Source organism: Balaenoptera musculus, chromosome 2, assembly GCF_009873245.2.
Source record: "Balaenoptera musculus isolate JJ_BM4_2016_0621 chromosome 2, mBalMus1.pri.v3, whole genome shotgun sequence".
NCBI lineage: Eukaryota > Metazoa > Chordata > Mammalia > Artiodactyla > Balaenopteridae > Balaenoptera > Balaenoptera musculus.
Window position 1 is genome coordinate 84,466,636 of NC_045786.1, and position 24,731 is coordinate 84,491,366.

A 24,731-nucleotide genomic window follows, 5' to 3' on the forward strand; every position below is an offset into this window, starting at 1 on the left:
TAATAAACTGAGGATTCTCTTCTTCCCGCCCTCACAAAGAATCTTAAGTTTAAAAAGACATTTTTTAGATCACTGAAGAGAAGGGAAGAATTAGGAATAATTTTAACTTCTTTTTATTGTCCTTCAGTTCAGTTTATACAGTAATTTGTATCTGTGAAAGAATTCAAATTTATTGAATGAAAGGCATTGCTTATGATATATAAAGCAATTAAAAAATAAGTTACTGAAGGGATAATATATAGTGAATTAAATAATACAGGTTTTGGGGTAACTGATGTGCATTTAATTTAAAAGAAACTGTGTGAGGTCACCACACAGATTTATATAACAGTCAAATGCAGAAAAACACAAGAAAGTAAGTTTCTATGTGATCCCAACAGAGGTATCCTTTCCTTGATCATAAGAGAACCAAGTATTTTTAGAAGCTAAAACTGTTAAGTTTACAGAAGTGCAAAACACCAGAACACTTTAAGCAAAGTCTTTATTTTCAAGGAAAAAGTATATTTTCTCATTTTCTGTTCTTGGCGTAAATTTTAATTATTTCCAGTGGAACCAAAACCTCCTGAACCCCTTTCAGTGTCATCTAAAACCTGAAAAGACATAAAGGTAGTAAGCCATGTAGTTAATTTCAGATCCTCTTTCAGTTCTCTCCAGCTCTAAATTTGTAAGACTTTTATTCTTGCGATACCATTGTTTCAAAAAGGAGATTGCAGAAAATTAAATTTTTTAAGTTTCAGAAATTAAAATATTGAATAAGTTCCAAAAAAGCTAAGGGAACAGTAGAATTTCACAGGCTATTTCAGTGGTTTATTATCCAAAGTAATGCTGTATAAGAGCTATGGAAAACATTTCAAGAAATACTAAGATTTTAATTTTGCCTAAAATAGGACTAGTCACATTTTCTACTACAGATGGTCCCCAACTTAGGATGGTTTGACTTATGATTTTTTGACTTTATGATGGTGCGAAAGTGATTTGCATTTGGTAAAAACTGTGCCCCAAATATTGAATTCTGACCTTTTCCTGGACTAGTGATACACGGCGTGATACTCTTGTGATGCTGGGCAATGGCCGCGAGCTGTAGCCACCAGTCAGCCATGCCATCACAAGGGTGAACCACTGATAACACAGCTGTTCTGTACTCATACAACCATCCTATTTTTCACTTTCATCATGGTAGTCAATAAATTACATGAGATATTCAACACTTTCTTATAAAACAGGCTTTGTGGTAGATGCCTTTTGTCCAACTGTAGGTTAACGTAAGCATTCTGAGCACGTTTAAGTTAGGCTAGGCTAAGCTATGATGTTCGGTAGGTTAGGTGTATTAAGTGCATTTTCAACTTAAGATATTTTCAACTTACGATGGATTTATTGGGATGTAATCCCATTGTTAAGTCAAGGAAGATCTGTATTTAGTTACAAATACCATATTAAATCCTCAAAATTTTGTTTTTCCTTCACTGAAGATGTTACATCATTTATTCCCTATTCAGCTTTTATGATACTTACTTGAACTTCCTCTATTTCTGGGTAAAATATCCGTTCACAAATGAGCTGTGCAATTCGATCACCCTTTTTGACTTCAAAGGAAAAAAACAAAACAATTTATTACTGATATTGAGGCATTCTCTGTATCCTGCCCTGTACAGTACAATGAGAATTAGAGTAGTATGTGTTACTTAGACATACATAACTTGGAAAACTCACTGCACTTATGTGACTGCATGTATTTGACATACCTTCGAACTTTTCTTTGCCAAAATTAAACAGTACAACACCAACATTTCCTCTATAATCTTCATCTATGACACCAGCTAGAAAAAAGAAAAATAATATTAGCTTGGTTTATGGTACCGAAAGATTAAGGGTATATGATTACCTCAAAATCATTCCTAAGTAGCTCTGAGAGTTTTATCCTTACAACGAATATGTGAATCTTGCTTTGGTATTATGTAAAGCCTCAAAACTAACAAATTACTAAAATGCAAATAAGAATTAAGAAAGTGGTCCTAATTTTCCAACCTGTCATCCTTACAAATGGTGACCACTACCTACTCTAAAATTGGGAGTAGGCACTTAGCATCTCAGACAAGTCATCCTGAATTGCTCTCTCCAATCCTACTATTTGTGGCACACCTGCCCAAAAGACTAGGAGAAAATTCTGATTTGGGTTTTAAAGGCTTCTCCTGGTAGCAACTTCCCACTAACATCCAGATTGAAATATGATTGAGTCATAAATAAAAATGTCAAAAAGCCTAAAGATCTGCAGTAGAGTAAGTCAATGTTAAGCAGCAGTCTAGCAAATATCAGAACATTCCATTTTTATAATGAAAATGGAGCTGAATCATTCAGTTCACATTCTTCTTCTCCTTTTAATTTAAGCTACCAGCCTTTCTCAGAGCATGATCTCTCAGAAGACATTAGCACATAAGCTTAATAATGAGTACACTTCTACACAGAACCGTGTGTAATTAGTACCTGTTTGAGATTATAAACACAAAGGCAGCAAATCTTTGCAGGGGAGAAACTTGAGCCAGGGCCCTGCCTTGGCCCAGAAAAGTACATTTACCAGACTTGCTAGCATTTATCTTTGGTCCAAGAATCCAAAACATTTCCATAAACACAAGCACAGATAATATAGGTGCACCAGGCCTTCTCATTTCCTTTTTTAATATTGAGACATAATTCAACGGTTCTTAGCATAATCAAAGTTGTGCAAACACGACCACAATCAATTTTAGAACATTTTTATTACCACAAAAAGAAACCCCCTACCTGTTAGCAGTCACTCTCCTACCCCCTTCATCCCCCTCAGTGCCTGTCTCCTTTTATACATGTTCTTTCCCCCCAGTTTGTAAAATGCTGGATAGGATTCATGTGAATCTAATTAAACGTACCTCCATGTCACATCTTACAGCTTCTTACTAACACCTCACTTCTTTAGAAAACAAAACAAAACTCTTATCAAAGAAGAGAAAAGAAAATAAAAAGAATCAGGAATTTAGCTCAATGGGCACTAATGCTGGTTGGTCAGACTCATAATTATTTGAAGGTTAACTGACAAAAACTTTTTTTTCTTTTTTAGAACAAGGGTAAGCATCCCCTTTCAATTTTCTCATGTAGGGGTAAAAAAAAAGCAAAATTTAAAAAAGTTCCACCATGGGGAAAAATATTCAGAAAACCAACATTTTAGATTTTTCCAGTGGATTAGAGTAGAAGTTTAAATGAACCCCTGTGGTTTACGCATGAATTACTAGGGATAAGTGAAACTGAACTTAAGCACTTCTTAAAAGGTTCCTGATACAACACTTTTAAGAGTTTGAATTAAAGATAAACACATTTTTAACAGTGAGAAGGGTGAGTATAAAAGTGGCTGAAAGTGGTTCATATCATGTCTAGACTGAAGGAAACAGTATTCTTTTCTGGTTCTACAGCAATAAAACTTTGACCAATTCAAAAAATACTGAAGCCTGGCATCTTTCCCCACTGCCAGTTGATCATTAAATTAGTCCTTGATATTTATTGAAAGAATGGATATAAAAATGAGACCAGCTGTTTTCTATATTATCTAGATGTAGAAAGTTTCAGCTGCAGGAACAGTTTAGATCAGAGTTAATGAAGGAACCCCTTAGCAGCAGGTCATTCCATGCCTCCCATGCCGGAACAAATGACCACACGAGGCCTTGGCATCTCCATGTGGGAGTGCTGAAGTACATTCACCTAGAATGCATTAGATGAAGGCAATGTGGGCTGACTTCTGAACTCTTGTTTCATTACCCAAATAGTACAAATACATATGAAGTAAAGGCCAATAATGTTCCCTGACCCTCCCTCAGGTAGCCAATGTTACAATAATATATTTTACACATTTTTTCCACCTAAAATATTATTGATATCCTTGGGGAGTAATATATCTAAAAGTCATTCTTTTAGATCCAAGATATGGAAATACAGCACCGTTATTTCTAACTATTCTCTTATGTAACATCAGACATTCAGGTTGTTTTCACATTTTTCCCATAATAATCAAGGCAGTCCTTTACATACGTTCTTGAGTATTAGTGTTTTTTATTCTCATCAAATAGTTTCAAAAAAGCACTTTCCTGGGTTGAAGGGTGTGTATATTTAAAATTTTAATGGATATCGCTAGATAACTTTGCAAAAAAGGTATAGCAATTCAAATTTCTATCAGCGACATTTAAGAATGCCCATTTCCAAACTCCCTGACAGTACCAGATAGTAGCAATCTTTTAAATTCTGGCCAACCTGATGAGTAAAAAATGGTATCTCATGGCTTTATTTAATTTCCCTGATGACTAGTGAGGCTCGGCTTTTTTCCTCCTTATGTTCATCGCACATTTGCTCTTCCTCTTGTACATTTTATGATCAGTTTTGTTTTTTTCTTATCTGTTTGGATATTTAACTCTTTTTCATATGACTTGCAAGTATTTATTTGTTTACTTTATGGTATCTTCTACCATACAAAAACACTCCCTTTTGTAAAGGCCTTTGCTATGTATCTGTAAAGTAGTCCTATCACACTTACATGTTTGGGTGTCTTGAATTCTGCAAAGCCAGATTATCTACCTAGATTTTATGCTTGGCACACAAAAGTTTGAAAAGTCCTTAACTAAAAGAAATGAAGTCATTTGAAGTCAATTAAAATGTATAACAAAAAAAAGGCCTTTCTTTTTTTTTAAGTATGAATGCCAATAGTATAAAAAAAAAATCTAATAGTTCTAAGTTCATTTATTACTTATTACTCAAAGGCAAACTGACCTTCAAAAAAAACCCAAGACTTACTCCTTTTCTACATAAGGGACATAAACATCAGGGATATTTCTCTTCATGAGAAAGCAGAAAGTATTTTGAAGTTATCACTGGAAAAATCATGCATTGGAACTGGCGGAGTGATTAACTGACTTCAGGCAAAAGTTTTACTGTGTCAAGACTTTGGCATGTCATTTGTTGGAAACCCTCTTTAGTGAAAACTATCCACACCTACCAGATGTGAATTCTGAACGGAATCCTGCATACTCAACTTTTCCCTTTGACCCTTATTTACAGCCTGGGATTTCTAACAACATCCCTCTTCTGAAATAAAAACTGTGGCCAACTATGATAAACTTGTGCCTAACAGACATTTCTAAGATACTATGCATCCAAGAACACACCACAATGTGATTGTGTGAATAATACCACACCAACCACCAGGCAAACTAACTTTCCACTGCTTTTACATGAATTTTTTTCAGAGGATTGTTTTAAACAGAGCAAAAATTAGTAACAAAGTCGGAAAAAAAGTTTCCATTTAAAAAATAAAAGATCTGATAAGTCCCTAAGGGACAGGAAATATTAGATACATTATCATTCAATCTTCCCATCCTTCAGGGACAAACACACTAATTTTCATTGTTACAGATGAGGAAACTGAGGCTCAGAAAAGTTAAGTAATAACTAGCTTGTTAGTGACAAAGCTGGGGCCCAAATCCTGTTGTTATTCCAAAGCTCATGTTCCTTTCACAACCCTTTGAAATTTATTTAAAAATATATACATACAGTCTTTTACATCCTTAAGTTATAGGCCTAAGTGACCATACTGACCTTGTAAAAGTATTTTTGAAAGTCAAGCATAACTGAACCCAGGCAATCCTCAGCCCCCGAGGTCTGTCCATCTCAGTCAAACTCTGCTCCTCTTCAGTTCCTAAGACCTACTTTTAGGCTCCCGACTTGCCCCACAGCACCATCTAGTGACACCATGGGGAGACAGCCCAGGGACAGGCCTCAGCCACATGTTAACCCCTGAAGTGCAGGTAACAGTGAGCTAATTCAGGGCAGGGCTCCGCTGGTGGAGGGAAGGGGCAGGGTAATTCACAGTATTTAACTGCAGTGGAAAGAACAAGGGGATTGGAATAATATGGATGGATTCCAGTTTTTAACGTGTCAACTTGGGCTCATTTCCTTTTTTTTTTAATAAATTTATTCATTTATTTATTTTTGGCTGTGCTGGGTCATCGTTGGTGTGTGTAGGCTTTTCTCTAGTTGCGGTGAGCAGGGGTTACTCTTCATTGCGATGTGCGGGCTTCTCTTGTTGCAGAGCATGGGCCCTAGAGCGCATGGGCTTCAGCAGTTGTGGCATGTGGGCTCAGCAGTTGTGGCTCACGGGCTTAGTTGCTCCACGGCATGTGGGATCTTCCCGGACCAGGGCTCGAACCCGTATCTCCTGCATTGGCAGGCGGATTCTTAACCACTGTGCCGCCAGGGAAGTCCCAACTTGGGCTCATTTCTAAGCCAGTTTCCTGGTCTGTTAAAAAGTAGCTTTGTAAAAACGGCAAGAGGTGGAGAATTTAGCATATGCACTTATCCGAGGGCCAGGATGTCTTGTTAGAGAAGCACTCACTGAAGTTGCTTAAATAATGATATAAAAGCTTTTCCTTTCCTTATAATAACAAACTTCCTTCTATGAATAGAGTCATTTTTGGACTAAATGCTGATTATCACTAAACCAAGGCAAAATCCTATCTGTCAGATAGTGTCTAGCTTATTAGGAAAATAACATGCATTTCACATAATGGTCATTAAAAAATTAGACATACTCAAATAGCATTTAAAACTATATCATAGTTGTAACTTCAGAGACAGAAATTTCTAAAAGGCAAGACACAACAAAAATCATTTTCTTTTCTTGATGATAAAAATAAAATTTGTCATTTGATTACTGCCTCTTAAGCAAAGACAAAGTAAGCACTTGCAAATATTTACAGAATAAAAATGTAAATGTATTACCTCCTACATCTATGAAGTGTTTTGCAGCCAAGCCAGAACGTGGAGCTACAAAACAAAAAAGGAGAAATTGGCTGTCTTAAGAGGGAAGGGCAATACTGAATATAATTGACAGAATTTAAGCATGTCGCTCTCATCTCCTATAACATCCGTATCTGAATCTTAATCTTAGCAGATGGCTCTGAATTAAAAATGTATTTATCACATTGTATTACCAAAGTAGAAAAGAACAGTTTAGAAAATGTTGACAAGGTTTGATTCAAAACCAAGTTAAACCACTCCAGCATGTCTTTAGGCAACTGAGGATCTATGGTGGGGAAGCTGTGGGCCGCTGGAATGAACTGGGAGGTGAACAAGTGGGGACAACTGTAGACAACTCTGTCCAGACGTCTGGTCACAAAGGGAGGATGGTAGCTGGCAGGGACATGGGGCAGAGGAAGAGGACTTTTATTTTAAGGTAGGAAATCAGAGCATGTTGCAGTATGGGAACAGACATACATGGGAACATGCAGGATGGGAACATCATACTGGGAAGAAGGCAGAGAGAGAGAGAGAGAGAGAGGCATAAACGCAACCACAGAGTAGCAGAGCTTAGCCTAGAACTTGGAACTTCTACTCATAATTCAGATGCCAAAAGACATGTTTGTATGAAACATATGAACCAGAGTAAGAAGCTAAGTTTATACCTTATTCTTGCTGACTTGAGCATCAGACCTACCATTAATTACCCTAACTTCTAGTATTTTATTCCAGAATAACCTAAATCAGGCACTTTGTCAATAAATGCTACACCTTCCTGCCTTCACTGTTATTTCACCCCATCTCCTAACTGCCCCCCCCGCAAAATACACTAAAAACACAGTCAGTGCTGCCAAAAAGAGATGAAGAGAGAGCTCATCTCATTTTTCTTTTAAAGGCTGAAGTATTAGCAGTTCTCTGACTCATGGCTAACAAGATTCCCCCGGGGATCACAGTTCCATTTGCTCCTTTATGTTTACTCTGAAGTTAGCAAGTAATTATGCTCTTGAAAAGAAGTTTTAAACTCTTTCTATAGTGACAACTGACTCGGGGCAGAAAAGTCAAACCTGTTGACCTGCCCTGCATTTTGTCCTCTCTCCTCCCACTGTGAGGCATTTCCCTCTAGTGCACTGAAGTGCATCCCTTACCTAGCACACCCCATGAGAGGATACCCAAAGGGTGAAAGGCTAAGGGGCCTGATGTTTTCAGGGGTTAGAAACTTTACTCTCATAAGATGCCATGTGCCATTATCCTGAGCCTGCCTCTTTTTTCTTATAAAACAAATACCACCTTCACAAAGAAATCTGACTTCATATGCAATCTGATCCTTGAAGGGGGAGTTGGTGGTAAGACTGGAAAAAGCACCAGTTAAAAATCACCTATACTTTCAGTTTTTCTCACAGTGAGTAGTTGTGAAAACAACCTCCTGGGCCAATGTGAGTGTCCTAAAAGCTTAAGTAAAGGAATTGAAAGAATAAAAAAAAAAAAGCAAAGCGATAGAGGCAAAAGTAGATATGTAAAGGAAAGTTTTCAAATGACTGCAATTGCCATCACAGGTGGCACGTCTTTATTTTAGGACACAGGCCGAGCAATACCCCTTCCCTCATTTATACCCCAAATGAAACTAAGATGAAAGAACGTATCACAAAGGAAGAGCCTGACAAGGAGTTACCTGTGTCTCAAATCACTTACCTACTCTCCCATAGCACCCAGAAGGAAGAGCTATCTGAATGTCTGTTTTCACAAGGGCTTTCTCCATAGGTGGTACTGTGTAATCATAGGCACTAGGAAAATAATGAAAGATAACTGGTATTTAGATATAGTAATCTTCTGTGCATTTTTTGGTGAAAGAGGTGACATGTAAATGTATTCTCCCCTGAACAAAATTTTGTTGGCAAATTGAGGTAATTATTTAGCAGGAGGGGGCTGAAAGGCAGACTTTAAAAGGTATATGCTTCACTAACATGGTATGAAAAGAGGAAAATAAAGAACCAAGAAAGAAGGGTAGATAATAGCAAATAATAGCTAACATTTATTAAGCCCTTACTGTGTGCCAGGCACAGTTCTGATTGCTTTGTATAACTCATTTTATTCTCACAACAATCCTCTAATCATTAGGGAAAACATGTAGAAGGAAAGGAGAAAATAGATGGCCAACATAAATGGTGGTGGTGGGCGGGGGGTAGGTTCAGCTGTGTTGCATCTGTTCTGGTCTTGGTAGTATACCAAGCTTACCAAGCGGTGGCCATGAACTTCACTGGCTGAGGGAGAGAGCTGACCACTGTGAACAGGCCCTGGAGATGGACACTACTGAGGAACTGATTCTCTAAGGTCCACCCACCAAATACTGCTACTTTGTTATTACTGTAGCCCTCTCCTTGATAGAAATTTAAGAGATTTTACAATAAGCAGAACTGGAAGTTACTTTTGAGCCCTTAATTAAGACTGGTAAAGTGGTGCTATATTTTTACTTCTTTCATTGGAATTTCCTCTCTTGAAATAGTTAAAACTCTAATTTATCGAAGAGATATTTCCATGTCTATTTCAGTATACAGAAAGTCACCTGTGTTAGGAGGATGCTTACAAAGTATCTTAAATCGAAGTCTCTCCTAAGACTCACAACAGCGCCCAGATATGGTGTAGTCAATGTACATCACTCTACTTTTATTCATGAAAGTAAGGGACTGAACTATATCCATTTCAGCTACAACAGTCTATACCTCACTTTTCTTTTTCCTTCTTTTCTCCCACTATCATCACATACTCCTTTCTTCCCTTCTGTGGTACTTATGACTTAGACCAGTGGTTCTCACATTAGAATTATCTGGGATGCTTTAAAATAAATCCTAAGGCTTGGGACTTAGTCATGTAATCAACACCCCCTCCTCCCCAATATCACTTTTCACCTACCTTAATGGTTCTAAGAACTGGGGACAGTAGTCAAGTGGGAAAAAAAGCACTGAATTCAGGGTCAAAAATTCTATTATATTCAAGCCCTTGGGCAATCAATTCATCTCTTCACAAACTCCCACATCTGTAAAAAGTACCACTCATCTACTTCAGGATTGTTGTTGAGTATTAAATACAATAGCACATGTGCCAGTTTTTAGTACAGGTAAAAAGTGCTGTACAAGAGAGAAGGTGGTAGTATTCCCAACATCCCTGCTTTTCATATTTGGACCCTTTTGGAAATTTCCAGTCCTCGGAGTGAACCTAAATACGGACATATAGAGAAATGTTACTAACCCTTAAAGGCAGAAGCAACTTTCATTAATCTTTCTTAGCTACCTTATTACCTAAGAACCTAGGCTCCTACTCTGGCTTTTCTTTCTACTGAGCACAGCATCACTCTCAGGCCACTCCTTGAAGGCCAAAGTGGGCCTTCTTCATCTCTACTTTCCACTTAGAAAGGGCGCAATAAATGTTGCAAAATAAATAACACCTGGGCGGACATTCACTGGTATTTACCACTCCACACTCTGCCCAAATCCGTATTTAATTTATGCTAAAGAGGAAAGCTAAAATTTTCAACATTAAAAAAAGGCAGAAACCCTATATAATGCAAAAAGCGTTTGTTTCTGTACTTTTAAGCGGCTGTTTCAAGCTTTGGCAGCAGCGGGCTGGAATGTAAGCTAAGCTGAGAGCGCTATACCTCGGGAACTGGGACTTCTCTGCGAGAGGTAAGGATGACGGGACAGAAGGCGGCCCTCTCAGCCTCTTCGCCCGGGCCGGCCTTCCTCGGGGACGCGGGCGGACAGGGCGCCCACTCACCTGTATAGGTCATAACCCGCGGCGCGCTCGGACCCCCTGGTCGGAGCGGTGGCGTGCTCCGAAAGCCGGACAAAGCGGAGCCGCATGCCGCCCTCCTCCGCAGGCCGGGCCCGTTTGCTGGGGGAGATGACTTGTGCCTCTTGAGAGCAGGGCATGGCAGGGCAGAATGTGAGCACGAGGGAACAGGCGGAACAGGAGAGAGCAGGATGAGCGCAGCGCGCCGGTTCTAAACTTCCCGCCAACAACTCCCCGCCCCGCCCCCACCCCCACCCCCTCGGACGAGCCCACGGTTCTGGCTGAGAGGGGAGATGGGTCTCAAATTTGGGGCTGGAAATCCTCCTCGGAAGAGATCTGGGAACAGAAAGCACTGAGCCTTTTAAAGCTTTCCAAACTCAATGCATGGATCCAAAGTTAGTGGCAGCTTCTCTGGCCTTGCCCTCACCCCAAAATAGAAAACCATTCCCCTTCCCCATGAGGAGACGCGAATGAACTCGCTCCCGCGCCGCTGGGGCTGCGGTCCCTCCCACTCCCCCCAACGCCCAAAGCCCAAGGGCTTCTTCGGGGACTGAGTGTTGGCCTGCAGGCTCCCAGCCTCCCCACGCCGTGTCCTTCCAGCCTGGGCCCCGACATTACTGGCGCTGCGGCAACCTCGGCTCAGACTGCGGGCGCTGGTCAGCGGCCGGAGCGCCGGGAGCTGCACGGCCCCCCGCGGGGTGGGATTCAGGGGCGAGCCTGGCCAGGAGAGCCCTGCGGCCTCCGTCCCCGGTCTTGCCTGGCGCGCGCCGTTAAACACAGAGCGGAGCAAAGACGGAAGGAAATGGTAGCCGAGCACTGAGCGAGGGCAGAGGGAAGTCATTTGCCCGGGTTTGGGCGCAGGTTGGCGCCGCTCCTGCAGGCGCGCGCCAAGTCTGCACCGAAAGACGCGTCCCAGTCAAATGACCTCGGAAGCAGTAACCGCCGGCGTCTGACGAGGGGCGCACGGAGGCGGCGCATCAGCAGCCCTCGGGCGGGCGTAGCCCCGGGTTCTCCCGGAAAGCTGTGCACTCGGCGTCCTGAATCTCGCTGCTGCCTCCGGCTGCCTCTGCCTCCCTCTGTCGACCCTCACCTTTCATCTGGCGCTGGTTTTCCGAGGTCCGGACCCAGCGCTATGCCGATTTACCTGGGGCGGTGCAGCCCGCGGCCATGACTCGCCGGCTTCTAATCACAGGGGCCCCAACAGCCACGGAACCGCATCACGATGCCCGTAACGGTCACCGCTCAGTGCTGCGCCCTAGGCGGTGGGCAAGGCAGCGAGTTCGATTTCCTTCCAACACTGAAGAGTGCAAGCTGGAGTGTTGTGGAGTGTTGTTTATTCTCAAAGGGGGCGGGGGACACAGTCTTGAGGATAACCACGGGGACCTCTCGGTTGAAATCCTAGCACTCTTTCGGATGACCCCACAAGAGCACAGAGGAGGACCCCTGTGGCTGTGATTCGAACAAAGGTTCCGGGCCACACTGGTATAATTTACAGTGGAGATGAGGAAATAACTTTTCAGGTAATTGTAAATTGATTTTTCTAGGATACAAGTATCTCCACTTACCTCTGGAACTGATGCTAAAATCTCAAAACTAAATTGTAATGCATTTTGTCAAAAGAAATACAAACTATAGGGCAGTTTTAGGAAAATGACAAACAAAAATGTTAGGGAATTGTTGGGGAAGTTTTCAGACTTCCTGGCTGTGCCTTTCCTTACAGGCCCCACCTTTTCGGTCTCCTTCACTGGCTCTTCCTCTTAAATGCTGGAATTCCTCTGTGCGAGGAATGATCTATTTACACTCTTCACCCATGGCTTTGAATATCTGTACTCTGAGGACTCCCCAAATTTATACCTATAGCAAGGTGATCTGGGCCCTCTTCTTCAACCTTCTCTAGAGCCATCTGGCTCTCCCCTGCTGCTCCTGGCCACAGTGGCATTCTAACAGGTTCTAGACCCACCAGCCTTTCCTGCCTGGGAGTCTGTACACATCCTTCCTTGGTTTATGCTCCATGTGTTTCAAGTCTCACTCATCTCTGAAAGACCTTCCCTGACAAACAACTGAAGTAGCTGCCCTTTGTTTCCCTCACCACCATTTTCTAGCACACAATCAGTTTTTTTCTATTCACACCACTTGTTACTGCAGTCTGTATCTCTTCTATGTATTTATTTTCTTGTTCATTGTCTATTTGCTCTAGAAGACAGAAGCTCCATGAGGGCAGGGACCAAATGTGTCTTCATTCACCTTTGTATTCCTGGGGCCTAGCTTAGTGCCTGGCTCAGAATGTGCTTGATAACTACTTGTTGTATGAAGGAATGAATGATAAGAGATCTCACTGCCTATTCCATCGGGACCCTGCATATGATCTCAAAGTCTTCTGATTTTTCCGTCCATTCCTTTAATTTTTAATCAAAAGTTTTCTCCATATAATGCTTTTTCAAGGTCTACACTGAAAAACATCAATCCCTTTCCAACCCCTCCACAAACACCCTCCCTCAACTCTCACTCCTCAGGGGCAATACTTCCAACTTTTTTTGGTTCTTTCTATTGGAATCTACCTCCTTGTTTCTAAATTATATGTTGCTATTTATTTTTTTTATGGCATAGAAATGACCTTCTGAATTAGAGTAGTTGAGGATTAAGTCTCTTAACCCCCTCTCCACCCCATTCTGCCAATAGTTTGTAACAATTTTTTGTGTAAGTCAGCAGTTAGTATTTACTTTATTGTGACTGTTAAATATCGACTTCAGAGACAAGTAATATGTTAAGAGTATTTCATTTTTTTACACCTGTCCCCCTCAAGTTTATAACTGCCTTATTTTCCAATTTGCCTTTATTGGTGATGGTGTTTTTGATTCACCCATTGCTTGTTTTTTCCAAATGTTCCAGGGATCCTATACCTTAAACATCTATCGCATCAAATGAAACACTGAAACTTAAATTCCCTATCAGTTTGAATTTTCCCTCCCTCATTCCTCTATTCTTTTGCTCTGGTCTGTGCAAGTGACCCACTAGTCCTGGTGAATAACTGTTATCCTGGGACTTCCCTTTGCCCCTATCTTATGTTGAAGCCCTGGTTTTATGGCTCTAGTATCTTCCTTTTAGTTTACTTCCTCATTTTGCTGAAGTACTTTCTCTAGTAATTTCCTAAGGAAGTTTGCATTAAAGATAGTTTGAGTCCTTGCATATCCTAAAATGTAGTGACTGTAATGACTTCCTTTACCCAGACCCACACAAAAATCTCACTTCATTCGTGAAACTTCCTTAGACCCAGTAGTGAGAGCTCCCTTATCTTTTATAACACTTACCATATCATTCATTACCTATATACTCCCATGGTGTAATCATCTCAAGTACATGCATTTATCTTTCACATTAGTAAGAGTCATAAACTTTTATGAATGCTTCACAGCACCTACTTCAGTATTTTACACTGGAAATGTTTTGTTTGGCTCCATATAATAGCTAACACCAAGAAAGTATTAAGCTATTTCTTCTATTAATGTGGAGACTGAAAATTGTATTGTTGTCACTTTTTTTTTTTTTTTTAAAGGGGATGGATTATTGGGGGATTTTTTTTTAATTAATTAATTAATTTATTTATCTTTGGCTGTGTTGGGTCTTCGTTTCTGTGCGAGGGCTTTCTCTAGTTGCGGCAAGCGGGGGCCACTCTTAATCGCGGTGCGCGGGCCTCTCACTATCGTGGCCTCTCTTGTTGCGGAGCACAGGCTCCAGACGCGCAGGCTCAGTAGTTGTGGCTCACGGGCTTAGTTGCTCCGCGGCATGTGGGATCTTCCCGGACCAGGGCTCGAACCCGCGTCCCCTGCATTGGCAGGCAGACTCTCAACCACTGCGCCACCAGGGAAGCCCTGTTGTCACTTTTCATCTGAGTTTATTTTAGATAGAAAAGGGAATAATCCAGCTGGAAAAGAGTAACAGCTTAGGGGTCTGAACCACTAAGCATTTAAAGAATATTCCTTATGACACTGAAATATAATTTTATATGAAAATACACCTTAAATTCAAGATACTACAGTAAAGAAGAACCAGACATGTTTATTTTGTGCTGTATATTGATCAGAATATAATTATCCTATCAGTCATGCTGATAATTTAATTACTTAAATCTTGTGCCAGTGTGAACCTACTGAGAATGCAAGTCTGTACTTTACAAGCAAAGTTGTCCTTCCTATCTTTGCCATTTTAGGGACTTTTCTCTTTTTTTAACAAGGACATACATGGTGATTACTTTATATTCCAGGTATAGTCTAAGTGCTTTATAAATATTAACTCATTTAATCACAACAAACAGAGAAAACAAGTGCTATTACTATCCCCATTATACAGATGGGGAAACCAAAGCACAGAGAGGTCAAATAATTTGCCTAAGACCACACAACTCACAACCAGAAAGAGATGGAGCCAAGATTCAACTTCAGGTAGTCTGGCTTCAGAGTCCTTGCACTTAGCCACTCTCTGGGTTTATATATGCCTAATGAGACTATGACAACTCTTCTTAATACTGAGCCTGGCCCTTGTTCTCCAGGTCTGGGAAAGATGTGTGTAGAAAATTAACCAGACATTCTTTTTTTTTTTTTAAACATCCACATTTTTTTTTTTAAAGAAATTCACGTTCTTATTGATTGATTGATTGATTGCTGTGTTGGGTCTTCGTTTCTGTGCGAGGGCTTTCTCTAGTTGCGGTGAGTGGGGGCCACTCTTCATGGCGGTGCACGGGCCTCTCACTATCGCGGCCTCTCTTGTTGCGGAGCACACGCTCCAGACGCGCAGGCTCAGTAGTTGTGGCTCACGGGCCCAGTTGCTCCGTGGCATGTGGGATCTTCCCAGACCAGGGCTGGAACCCGTGTCCCCTGCATTGGCAGGCAGATTCTCAACCACTGCGCCGCCTGGTTAGGGAAGCCCCTAACCAGACATTCTTCGTTTCACAGTTGACCGTGCCCTCCTTGTTGAAACATTTCTTCACGGAGCCACACTCTGGTTTTCCTCCCACTTCACCTGCTGTCTCTTCTCAGTCTCTTTTCTGTCTCCTCTTCTCTTTTCAACCTTTTCTCTTGCTCAAGATAAAAAGCCTTAGAATCTTGCTTCCTCCCCTTTTCTCTCAGATCTTCCCTTATCTAAAAATAGTGTTCTTCTAAGCACCACCTAATGCTTTACCCTATTTGATTTTTCTTCATAGCACAATACTACATGAAATTATGTACGTAGTTATTCATTTCACTTGTATGTTTCTTCCACTAGCATGTAAACTCCATAATGGATTTAAATCTATCCTAATTTGGGATCCTTTCAGGTGTTCTCTCTTTCTTTTTACCCCTTTTGCCTTCTTTTAAATTTTATTATTTTATTATTAATTTTATTTAAATTAATATAATTATTTTATTGTTTTACTTTTCCCTCTATTTAGAAGTTTTACTCTCTGACTCTGTTGTTTCAGATAAATTAAAACATGCATGCTTAATTCATGAGTTTCAAAGGTCTAAAACTAAATTATTATCTTTCTCCTGGATAACATAAGGACCTTAGAATGCTTTAACTCCATTAATTTTTCTTTTGGCATATATACTGTTACTGTCTGGTACTTTAAACATATCTTTTTTTGTTGTTGTTGTTATTTCTGAGATATACATTTTAAAGTAATAACTAGAATTATGACTTATAACATTATACCAGAACATATAAGATTTTTAGAAATTTCATGTAATGTCTGAAACATTTATATTAACATATTTCCATACAAATAACCCAAAGAAAGTTTAGTATTAGTTGTTTTTTTTGTTTGCTTGTTTTTTTTATACTGCAGGTTCTTATTAGTCATCAATTTTTTACACATCAGTGTATACATGTCAATCCCAATCGCCCAGTTCAGCACACCACCATCCCCACCCCACCGCAGTTTTCCCCCCTTGGTGTCCATACGTTTCCCCCCTTGGTCTACATCTGTGTCTCAGTTTCTGCCCTGCAAACTGGTTCATCTGCACCATTTTTCTAGGTTTCACATACATGCGTTAATATACGATATTTGTTTTTCTCTTTCTGACTTACTTCACTCTGTATGACAGTCTCTAGATCCATCCACGTCTCAACAAATGACTCAATTTTGTTCCTTTTTACTGCTGAGTAATATTGCATTGTATATATGTACCTCAACTTCTTTATCCATTCATCTGTCAATGGGCATTTAGGTTGCTTCCATGACCTGGCTATTATAAATAGTGCTGCAATGAACATTGGGGTGCATGTGTCTTTTTGAATTATGGTTTTCTCTGGGTATATGCCCAGTAGTGGGATTGCTGGGTTATATGGTAGTTCCATTTTTAGTTTTTTAAGGAACCTCCATACTGTTCTCCATAGTGGCTGTATCAATTTACATTCCCACCAACAGTGCAAGAGGGTTCCCTTTTCTCCACACCCTCTCCAGCATTTGTTGTTTGTAGATTTTTTGATGATGCCCATTCTAACTGGTGTGAGGTGATCCCTCATTGTAGTTTTGATTTGCAATTCTCTGATAATTAGTGATGTTGAGCAGCTTTTCATGTGCTTCTTGGCCATTTGTATGTCTTCTTTGAGTAAATGTCTATTTAGGTCTTCTGCCCATTTTTGGATTGGGTTGTTTGTTTCTTTAATATTGAGCTGCATGAGCTGTTTATATATTTTGGAGATTAATCCTTTGTCCGTTGATTCGTTTGCAAATATTTTCTCCCATTCTGAGGGTTGCCTTTTCGTCTTGTTTATGGTTTCCTTTGCTGTGCAAAAGCTTTGAAGTTTCATTAGGTCCCATTTGTTTGTTTTTGTTTTTATTTCCATTGCTCTAGGAGGTGGATTTAAAAAGATCTTGCTGTGATTTATGTCAAAGAGTGTTCTTCGTATGTTTTCCTCTAAGAGTTTTATAGTGTCCGGTCTTACATTTAGGTCTCGAATCCATTTTGAGTTTATTTTTGTGTAAGGTGTTAGGGAGTGTTCTAATTTCATTCTTTTACATGTAGCTGTCCAGTTTTCCCAGCACCACTTATTGAAGAGTCTGTCTTTTCTCCATTGTATATCTTTGCCTCCTTTGTCATAAATTAGTTGACCATAGGTGCGTGCGTTTATCTTTGGGCTTTCTATCTTGTTCCATTGATCTCTGTTTCTGTTTTGTGCCAGTACCATATTGTCTTGATTACTGTAGCTTTGTAGTATAGTCTAAAGTCCGGGAGTCTGATTCCTCCAGCTCCGTTTTCTTCCCTCAAGACTGCTTTGGCTATTCAGGGTCTTTTGTGTCTCCATACAAATTTTAAGATGATTTGTTCTAGTTCCGTAAAAAATGCCATTGGTAATTTGATAGGGATTGCATTGAATCTGTAGATTGCTTTGGGTAGTATAGTCATTTTCACAATATTGATTCTTCCAATCCAAGAACATGGTATACCTCTCCATCTGTTGGTATCATCTTTAATTTCTTTCATCAGTGTCTTATAGTTTTCTGCATACAGGTCTTTTGTCTCCCTAGGTAGGTTTATTCCTAGGTAATTTATTCTTTTTGTTGCAATGGTAAATGGGAGTGTTTCCATAATTTCTCTTTCAGATTTTTCATCATTAGTGTACAGGAATGCAGGAGATTTCTGTGCATTAATTTTGTATCCAGCTACTTTACCAAATTCATTGATTAGCTCTAGTAGTTTTCTGGTAACATCTTTAGGATTCTCTATGTGTAGTATCTTGTCACCTGCAAACAGTGACATCTTTACTTCTTTTTTTCTGATTTGGATTCCTTTTATTTCTTCTTCTTCTCTGATTGCTGTGGCTAAAACTTCCAAAACTATGTTGAATAATAGTGGTGAGAGTGGACAACCTTGTCTTGTTCCTGATCTTAGAGGAAATGGTTTCAGTTTTTCACCATTAAGAAGGTTTGTCATATATGGCCTTTATTATGTTGAGGTAAGTTCCCTCTATGCCTACTTTCTGGAGGGTTTTTATCATAAATGGGTGTTGAATTTTGTTGAAAGCTTTTTCTGCATCTGTTGAGATGATCATATGGTTTTTATCCTTCAATTTGTTAATATGGTGTATCACATTGATTAATTTGCATATATTGAAGAATCCTTGCATTCCTGGGTTAAACCCCACTTGGTCATGGTGTATGATCCTTTTAATGTGCTGTTGGTTTCTGTTTGCTAGTATTTTGTTGAGGATATTTGCATCTATGTTCATCAGTGATATTGGCCTGTAGTTTTCTTTCTTCATGACATCTTTGTCTGGTTTTGGTATCAGGGTGATGGTGGCTTCGTAGAATGAGTTTGGGGGTGTTCCTCCCTCTGCTATATTTTGGAAGAGTTTGAGAAGGATAGGTGTTAGCTCTTCTCTAAATGTTTGATAGAATTCGCCTGTGAAGCCATCTGGTCCTGGGCTTTTATTTGTTGGAAGATTTTTAATCACAGTTTCAATTTCAGTGTTTGTGATTGGTCTGTTCATATTTTCTATTTCTTCCTGGTTCAGTCTCGGAAGGTAGTGGTTTTCTAAGAATTTGTCCATTTCTTCCAAGTTGTCCATTTTACTGGCATAGAGTTGCTTGCAGTAATCTCTCATGATCCTTTATATTTCTGCAGTGTCAGTTGTTACTTCTCCTTTTTAATTTCTAATTGTATTGATTTGAGTCTTCTCCCTTTTTTTATTGATGAGTCTGGCTAATGGTTTATCAATTTTCTTTATCTTCTCAAAGAACCAGCTTTTAGCTTTATTGATCTTTGCTACTGTTTTGTTTCTATTTCATTTATTTCTGCTCTGATCTTTATGATTTCTTTGCTTCTGCTAACTTTGAGTTTTGTTTGTTCTTCTTTCTCTAGTTCCTTTAGGTGTAAGGTTAGATTGTTTACTTGAGATTTTTCTTGTTTCTTGAGGTAGGCTTGTATAGCTATAAACTTCCCTCTTAGAACTGCTTTTGCTGCATCCCATAGGTTTTGGGTCGTCGTGTTTTCATTGTCATTTGTCTCTAGGTATTTTTTGATTTCCTCTTTGATTTCTTCAGTGATCTCTTGGTTTTTTAGTAACGTATTGTTTAGCCTCCATGTGTTTGTGTTTTTTACGTTTTTTTTTCCTGTAATTCATTTCTAATCTCATAGCGTTGTGGTCAGAAAAGATGCCTGATATGACTTCAGTTTTCTTAAACTTACTGAGGCTTGATTTGTGACCCAAGATGTGATCTATCCTGGAGAATGTTACCTGCGCACTCGAGAAGAAAGTGTAATCTGCTGTTTTTGGATGGAATTTCCTATAAATATCAATTAAATCTATCGGGTCTATTGTGTCATTTAAAGCTTCTGTTTCCTTATTAGTTTTCTGTTTGGATGATCTGTCCATTGGTGTAAGTGAGATGTTAAAGTTCCCCACTGTTCTTGTGTTACTGTCAATTTCCTCTTTTATAGCTGTTAGCAGTTGCCTTGTGTATTGAGGTGCTCCTCTGTTGGGTGCATATATATTTATAATTGTTATATCTTCTTCTTGGATTGATCCCTTGATCATTATGTATTGTCCTTCCTTGTTTCTTGTAACATTCTTTATTTTAAAGTCTATTTTATCTGATATGAGTATAGCTACTCCAGCTTTCTTTTGATTTCCATTTGCATGGAATATCTTTTTCCATCCCCTCACTTTCAGTCTGTACGTGTCCCTAGGTCTGAAGTGGGTCTCTTGTAAACAGCATATATATGGGTCTTGTTTTTGTATCCATTCAGCAAGCCTGTGTCTTTTGGTTGGAGCATTTAATCCATTCACGTTTAAGGTAATTATCGATATGTATGTTCCAATGACCATTTTCTTAATTGTTTTGGGTTTGTTTTTGTAGGTCCTCTTTCTTGTGTTTCCCACTTAGGGAAGTTCCTTTAGCATTTGTTTTAGAGCTGGTCTGTTCGTGCTGAATTCTCTTAGCTTTTGCTTGTCTGTAAAGCTTTTGATTTCTCCATAGAATCTGAATGAGATCCTTGCTGGGTAGAGTAACCTTGGTTGTAGGTTCTTCCTTTTCATCACTTTAGGTGATGCCACTCCCTTCTGGATCATGCCACTCCCTTCTGGCTTGTAGAGTTTCTGCTGAGAAATCAGCTGTTAACCTTATGGGAGTTCCCTTGTATGTTATTTGTCCTTTTTCCCTTGCTGCTTTCAATAATTTTTCTTTGTCTGTAATTTTTGCCAATTTGATTAGTATGTGTCTCAGCGTGTTTCTCCTTGGGTTTATCCTGTATGGGACTTGCCGCGCTTCCTGGACTTGGGTGGCTATTTCCTTTCCCATGTTAGGGAAGTTTTCGACTATAATCTCTTCAAACATTTTCTCTGGTCCTTTCTCTCTCTCTTCTCCTTCTGGGACCCCTATAATATGAATGTTGTTGCATTTAATGTTGTGCCAGAGGTCTCTTAGGCTGCCTTCATTTCTTTTCATTCTTTTTTCTTTAGTCTGTTCCACAGCAGTGAATTCCAGCATTCTGTCTTCCAGGTCACTTATCCGTTCATCTGCCTCAGTTATTCTGCTATTGATTCCTTCTAGTGTAGTTTTCATTTCAGTTATTGTATTGTTCATCTCTGTTTGTTTGTTCTTTAATTCTTCTAGGTCTTTGTTAAACATTTCTTGCACCTTCTCGATCTTTGCCTCCATTCTTTTTCCGAGGTCCTGGATCATCTTCACTATCATTATTCTGAATTCTTTTTCTGGAAGGTTGCCTATCTCCACTTCATGTAGTTGTTTTTCTGGGGTTTTTTCTTGTTCCTTCATCTGGTATATAGCCCTCTGCCTTTTCATCTTGTCTATCTTTCTGTGAATGTGGTTTTTGTTCCACAGGCTGCATGATTGTAGTTCATCTTGCTTCTGGTGTCTGCCCTCTGGTGGATGAGGCTAACTAAGAGGTTTGATGGGAGGGACTGGTGGTGGGTAGAGCTGCCTGTTGCTCTGGTGGGCAGAGCTCAGTAAAAGTTTAATCCACTTGACTGTTGATGGGTGGGGCTGGGTTCCCTCCCCCGCTGGTTGTTTGGCCTGAGGCAACCTAATGCTGAAGCCTACCTGGGCTCTTTGGTGGGGCTAATGACAGACTCTGGGAAGGCTCATGCCAAGGAGTACTTCCCAGAACTTCTGCTGCCAGTGTCCTTGTCTCCACGGTGAAACAGAGCCAGCCCCTGCCTCTGCAGGAGACCCTCCAACACTAGCAGGTAGGTCTGGTTCAGTCTCCCCTGGGGTCACTACTCCTTCCCCTGGGTCCCAATGCACACACTACTTTGTGTGTGCCCTCCAAGAGTGGGGTCTGTTTCCCCCAGTCCTGTCGAAGTCCTGTGATCAGTTCCCACTAGACTTCAAAGTCTGATTCTCTAGGAATTCCTCCTCCCGTTGCCGGACGCTCCAGGTTGGGAAGCCTGACGTGGGGCTCAGAACCTTCACTCCAGTGGGTGGACTTCTGTGGTATAAGTGAGTCAGTCTGTGAGTCACCCACCCACCACTTACGGTATTTGATTTTACTGTGATTGCGCCCCTCCTACCGTCTCATTGTGGCTTCTCCTTTGTCTTTGGATGTGGGGTATCTTTTTTGGTGATTTCCAGTGTCTTCTTGTTGATGATTGTCCAGCAGCTAGTTGTGATTCTGGTGTTCTTGCAAGAGGGAGTGAGAGCACGTCCTTCTACTCTGCCATCTTGGTTCCTCCTCCTGGTATTTTAAACATATCTTTTCTTGAATCCCAATAAGCGTTATTATTACTAATTTTAATAGTCATTTAAAAAAATGTTTACCCAGACTTTTATCATTTTCTTTGTTTTTCTTTCTGCACCTGAAACCTCCATCTCAGATTAATGTCCTTTTGCTCAGGCTTCCTATGGAGAGGTTTTCCAGTAGGTGAACTTTCTCAGTTTTTGTCAGTTTAAACCAGGGGTCCGCAACCCCCAGGCCACAGACCGTTATCTGTCTGTGGCCTGTTAGGAACTGGGCCACACAGCAGGAGGTGAGTGGTGGGCAACTGAGCGAAGCTTCATCTGTATTTATAGCCACTCCCCTGTCAGATCAGCGGTGGCATTAGATTCTCATAGGACCGCGAACCCTACTGTGAACTATGCGTGTGAAGGATCTAGATTGCATGCTCCTTATGAGAATCTAATGCCTGATGATCTGAGGTGGAGCTGAGGTGGTGATGCTAGCGCTGGGGAGCGGCTGCAAATGCAGATTATCATTAGCAGAGAGGTTTGACTGCACAGAGACCATAATAAATCAATTGCTTGCAGACTCATATCAAAGCCCTATCGGTGAGTGGCAAGTGAAAACAAGTTCAGGGCTCCCACTGATTCTGCATTATGGTGAGTTGTACAATTATTTAATTATATATTACAATGTACTAATAATCTAAATAAAGTGCACAATAAATGTAATGCACTTGAATCATCCCAAAGCAATCCCTCCCCCCACCCCAGTCCGTGGAAAAATTTTCTTCCATGAAACCGGTCCCTTTTGCCAAAAAGGTAGGGGACCGCTGGTTTAAACAAAACTCTTGAACTCTTCTTCAGGGGTAGTTCATTCTTTGACAATCATTCAGGAATGGAAACAGTAAGAATATTAATGGGAAAATATCATAATTCCCCATAACTGCACAATCCTGTAGCTGAATTTAGAACATCCCAACATTGGCAAAAATAGCTCATTTATCATGCCACACTTCATCTTGGCTAGAAATATGTGCAGGCCCCAAAATGGCAGAAGCCATATTTTGGGTTCTGTTACCAAAAATGTAGAAGTTCTCCTTTGTTTCAAGCCCAGAGTTTTTTACACCAAGGAAAAGCACCAGTTAGCCTGAAGTTGGTGAGTCATATGCCTAGCTTTTGTAAAAGGGCAATTATAATAAAGAAGATGGGAAAGAACTAGTATATAGGCAGATCAATTTCAGTAAAAAGTACATATGTATCACTATCTAGAAGTTCATTCTTTTAAAATTGTTTGGTCCAGAATGCCATCAAGATACCTCCTGGGATGTCTTTTGTTCCCCCAGGAGTATCTATAGCCCAATTTTAAAACACTAAACTAGCATATAGCTTGTGAAACCCACAAGAATGTTCCTACCAAGCTCTTGGGAAGAACACAAAGATCAGATAAATATATGTAGCCTTTCAGTTTCATAAAATCAGCACATGGATCTTAACCATAGAAGTAGCTCAGAAGGTTGACACTAAGGTGAGCGGCTGTTAAAAAGCAAGGAACTAGCCGATAGTCAACAAAACAAGTATTTATTGCTACAAAACTACTTTCGACTAACTCACGAATTACTGCCACAAAAGTCCAAGGGGATCAGAATAATTAACATACAGACTCAGAACTATAGTTCTCACTATGCACTGAGTACCCAATCTCTTAACATAATAATGAAAAGCTGACTCTGAATTATGCCATTCTGTATAGGAGTACCAGAAAGTGAAAGTTCTGTAAATAACAGCCCAGAGAAGGACTATTGTTATTTCATTTTAAAGCATCATCAACTTTTCAGGAAGAAAATAAAAGCAGATGGCTTAAGAGCAGGGTACACGTGAGAATCACCTAGAAAGACTGGTCAAATGCACATGTCCAAACCGTACTACAAACTGACTACTCGGGATCTCCAGGGTGATTCTTGTTGCCCACACTTAGTTAAGGACCACCGCTCTAGGGAATTTATTTCTAGAGAATCTGCTGGGGTCAAGACTTGTTAGAAAGAATTTCTTCACATTTAACCAATATTATGAATTTTACCAAAATCACTGTACTCAGGATCATTTTGATAGAGATTCCATTACCTTAAAAATAGAGGCAGGTCCAAGGCCTTTGTTCTTAACAATAAACAATATAATTTTACTAAGAATAATTGCAGACCAGGCATCATTCAGAATATCTGCTAGTTTCTTGGTTAAGCCAAAGGGAGGCCATCAAAGTAGGTCACAAAAGGTGCTCCACCAACAGTTAAATAGGACTAAAAGGCTGAAACTTACTATAGAATGTAAAGTGAAAGTTTGAGCAATAAGAAACGATATATTTGACAATTTTAATTGCAAGACTAGGAAAAGAGGAAAGGGTTAGGGGAAGGGGGATTATATGGATTAAACTGGAAAGTTGTCTGAGAACTAAGTCAGCTCTAGACTTCTACTGTCTTTCTTGGCT

The 24,731-nt window shown here is 40.1% G+C and overlaps 1 protein-coding gene and 1 long non-coding RNA gene across 4 annotated transcripts in view; one reads left to right on the top strand and one right to left on the bottom strand.

The window, feature by feature from the left end:
• Positions 1-156: 156 nt before the first annotated feature.
• On the bottom strand, positions 157-11,643 carry DUT (deoxyuridine triphosphatase). Of its 3 annotated transcripts, none has more exons than XM_036843050.1 (7): positions 11,224-11,643; positions 10,576-10,714; positions 8,497-8,588; positions 6,790-6,834; positions 1,743-1,817; positions 1,513-1,583; positions 157-590 (listed from the first exon to the last, which is right to left on the bottom strand). In XM_036843050.1, exons 1-7 carry the CDS (start codon positions 11,429-11,431, stop codon positions 534-536), a joined length of 687 nt encoding a protein of 228 aa, XP_036698945.1. In that variant the 5' UTR covers positions 11,432-11,643; the 3' UTR covers positions 157-533. The 3 variants fall into 3 exon arrangements, with proteins under 3 accessions (XP_036698945.1, XP_036698944.1, XP_036698943.1); XM_036843049.1 differs by having other exon boundaries at positions 11,209-11,643; XM_036843048.1 differs by having other exon boundaries at positions 11,146-11,643.
• Positions 11,644-11,757: 114 nt separating this feature from the next.
• The window catches only part of LOC118890332, an 86,003-nt gene continuing 73,029 nt past the window's right edge, over positions 11,758-24,731 (top strand). The window contains exon 1 of the long non-coding RNA XR_005018725.1: positions 11,758-12,110. This is a non-coding gene — a long non-coding RNA (uncharacterized LOC118890332). The remainder of the gene's footprint in view (positions 12,111-24,731) is intronic.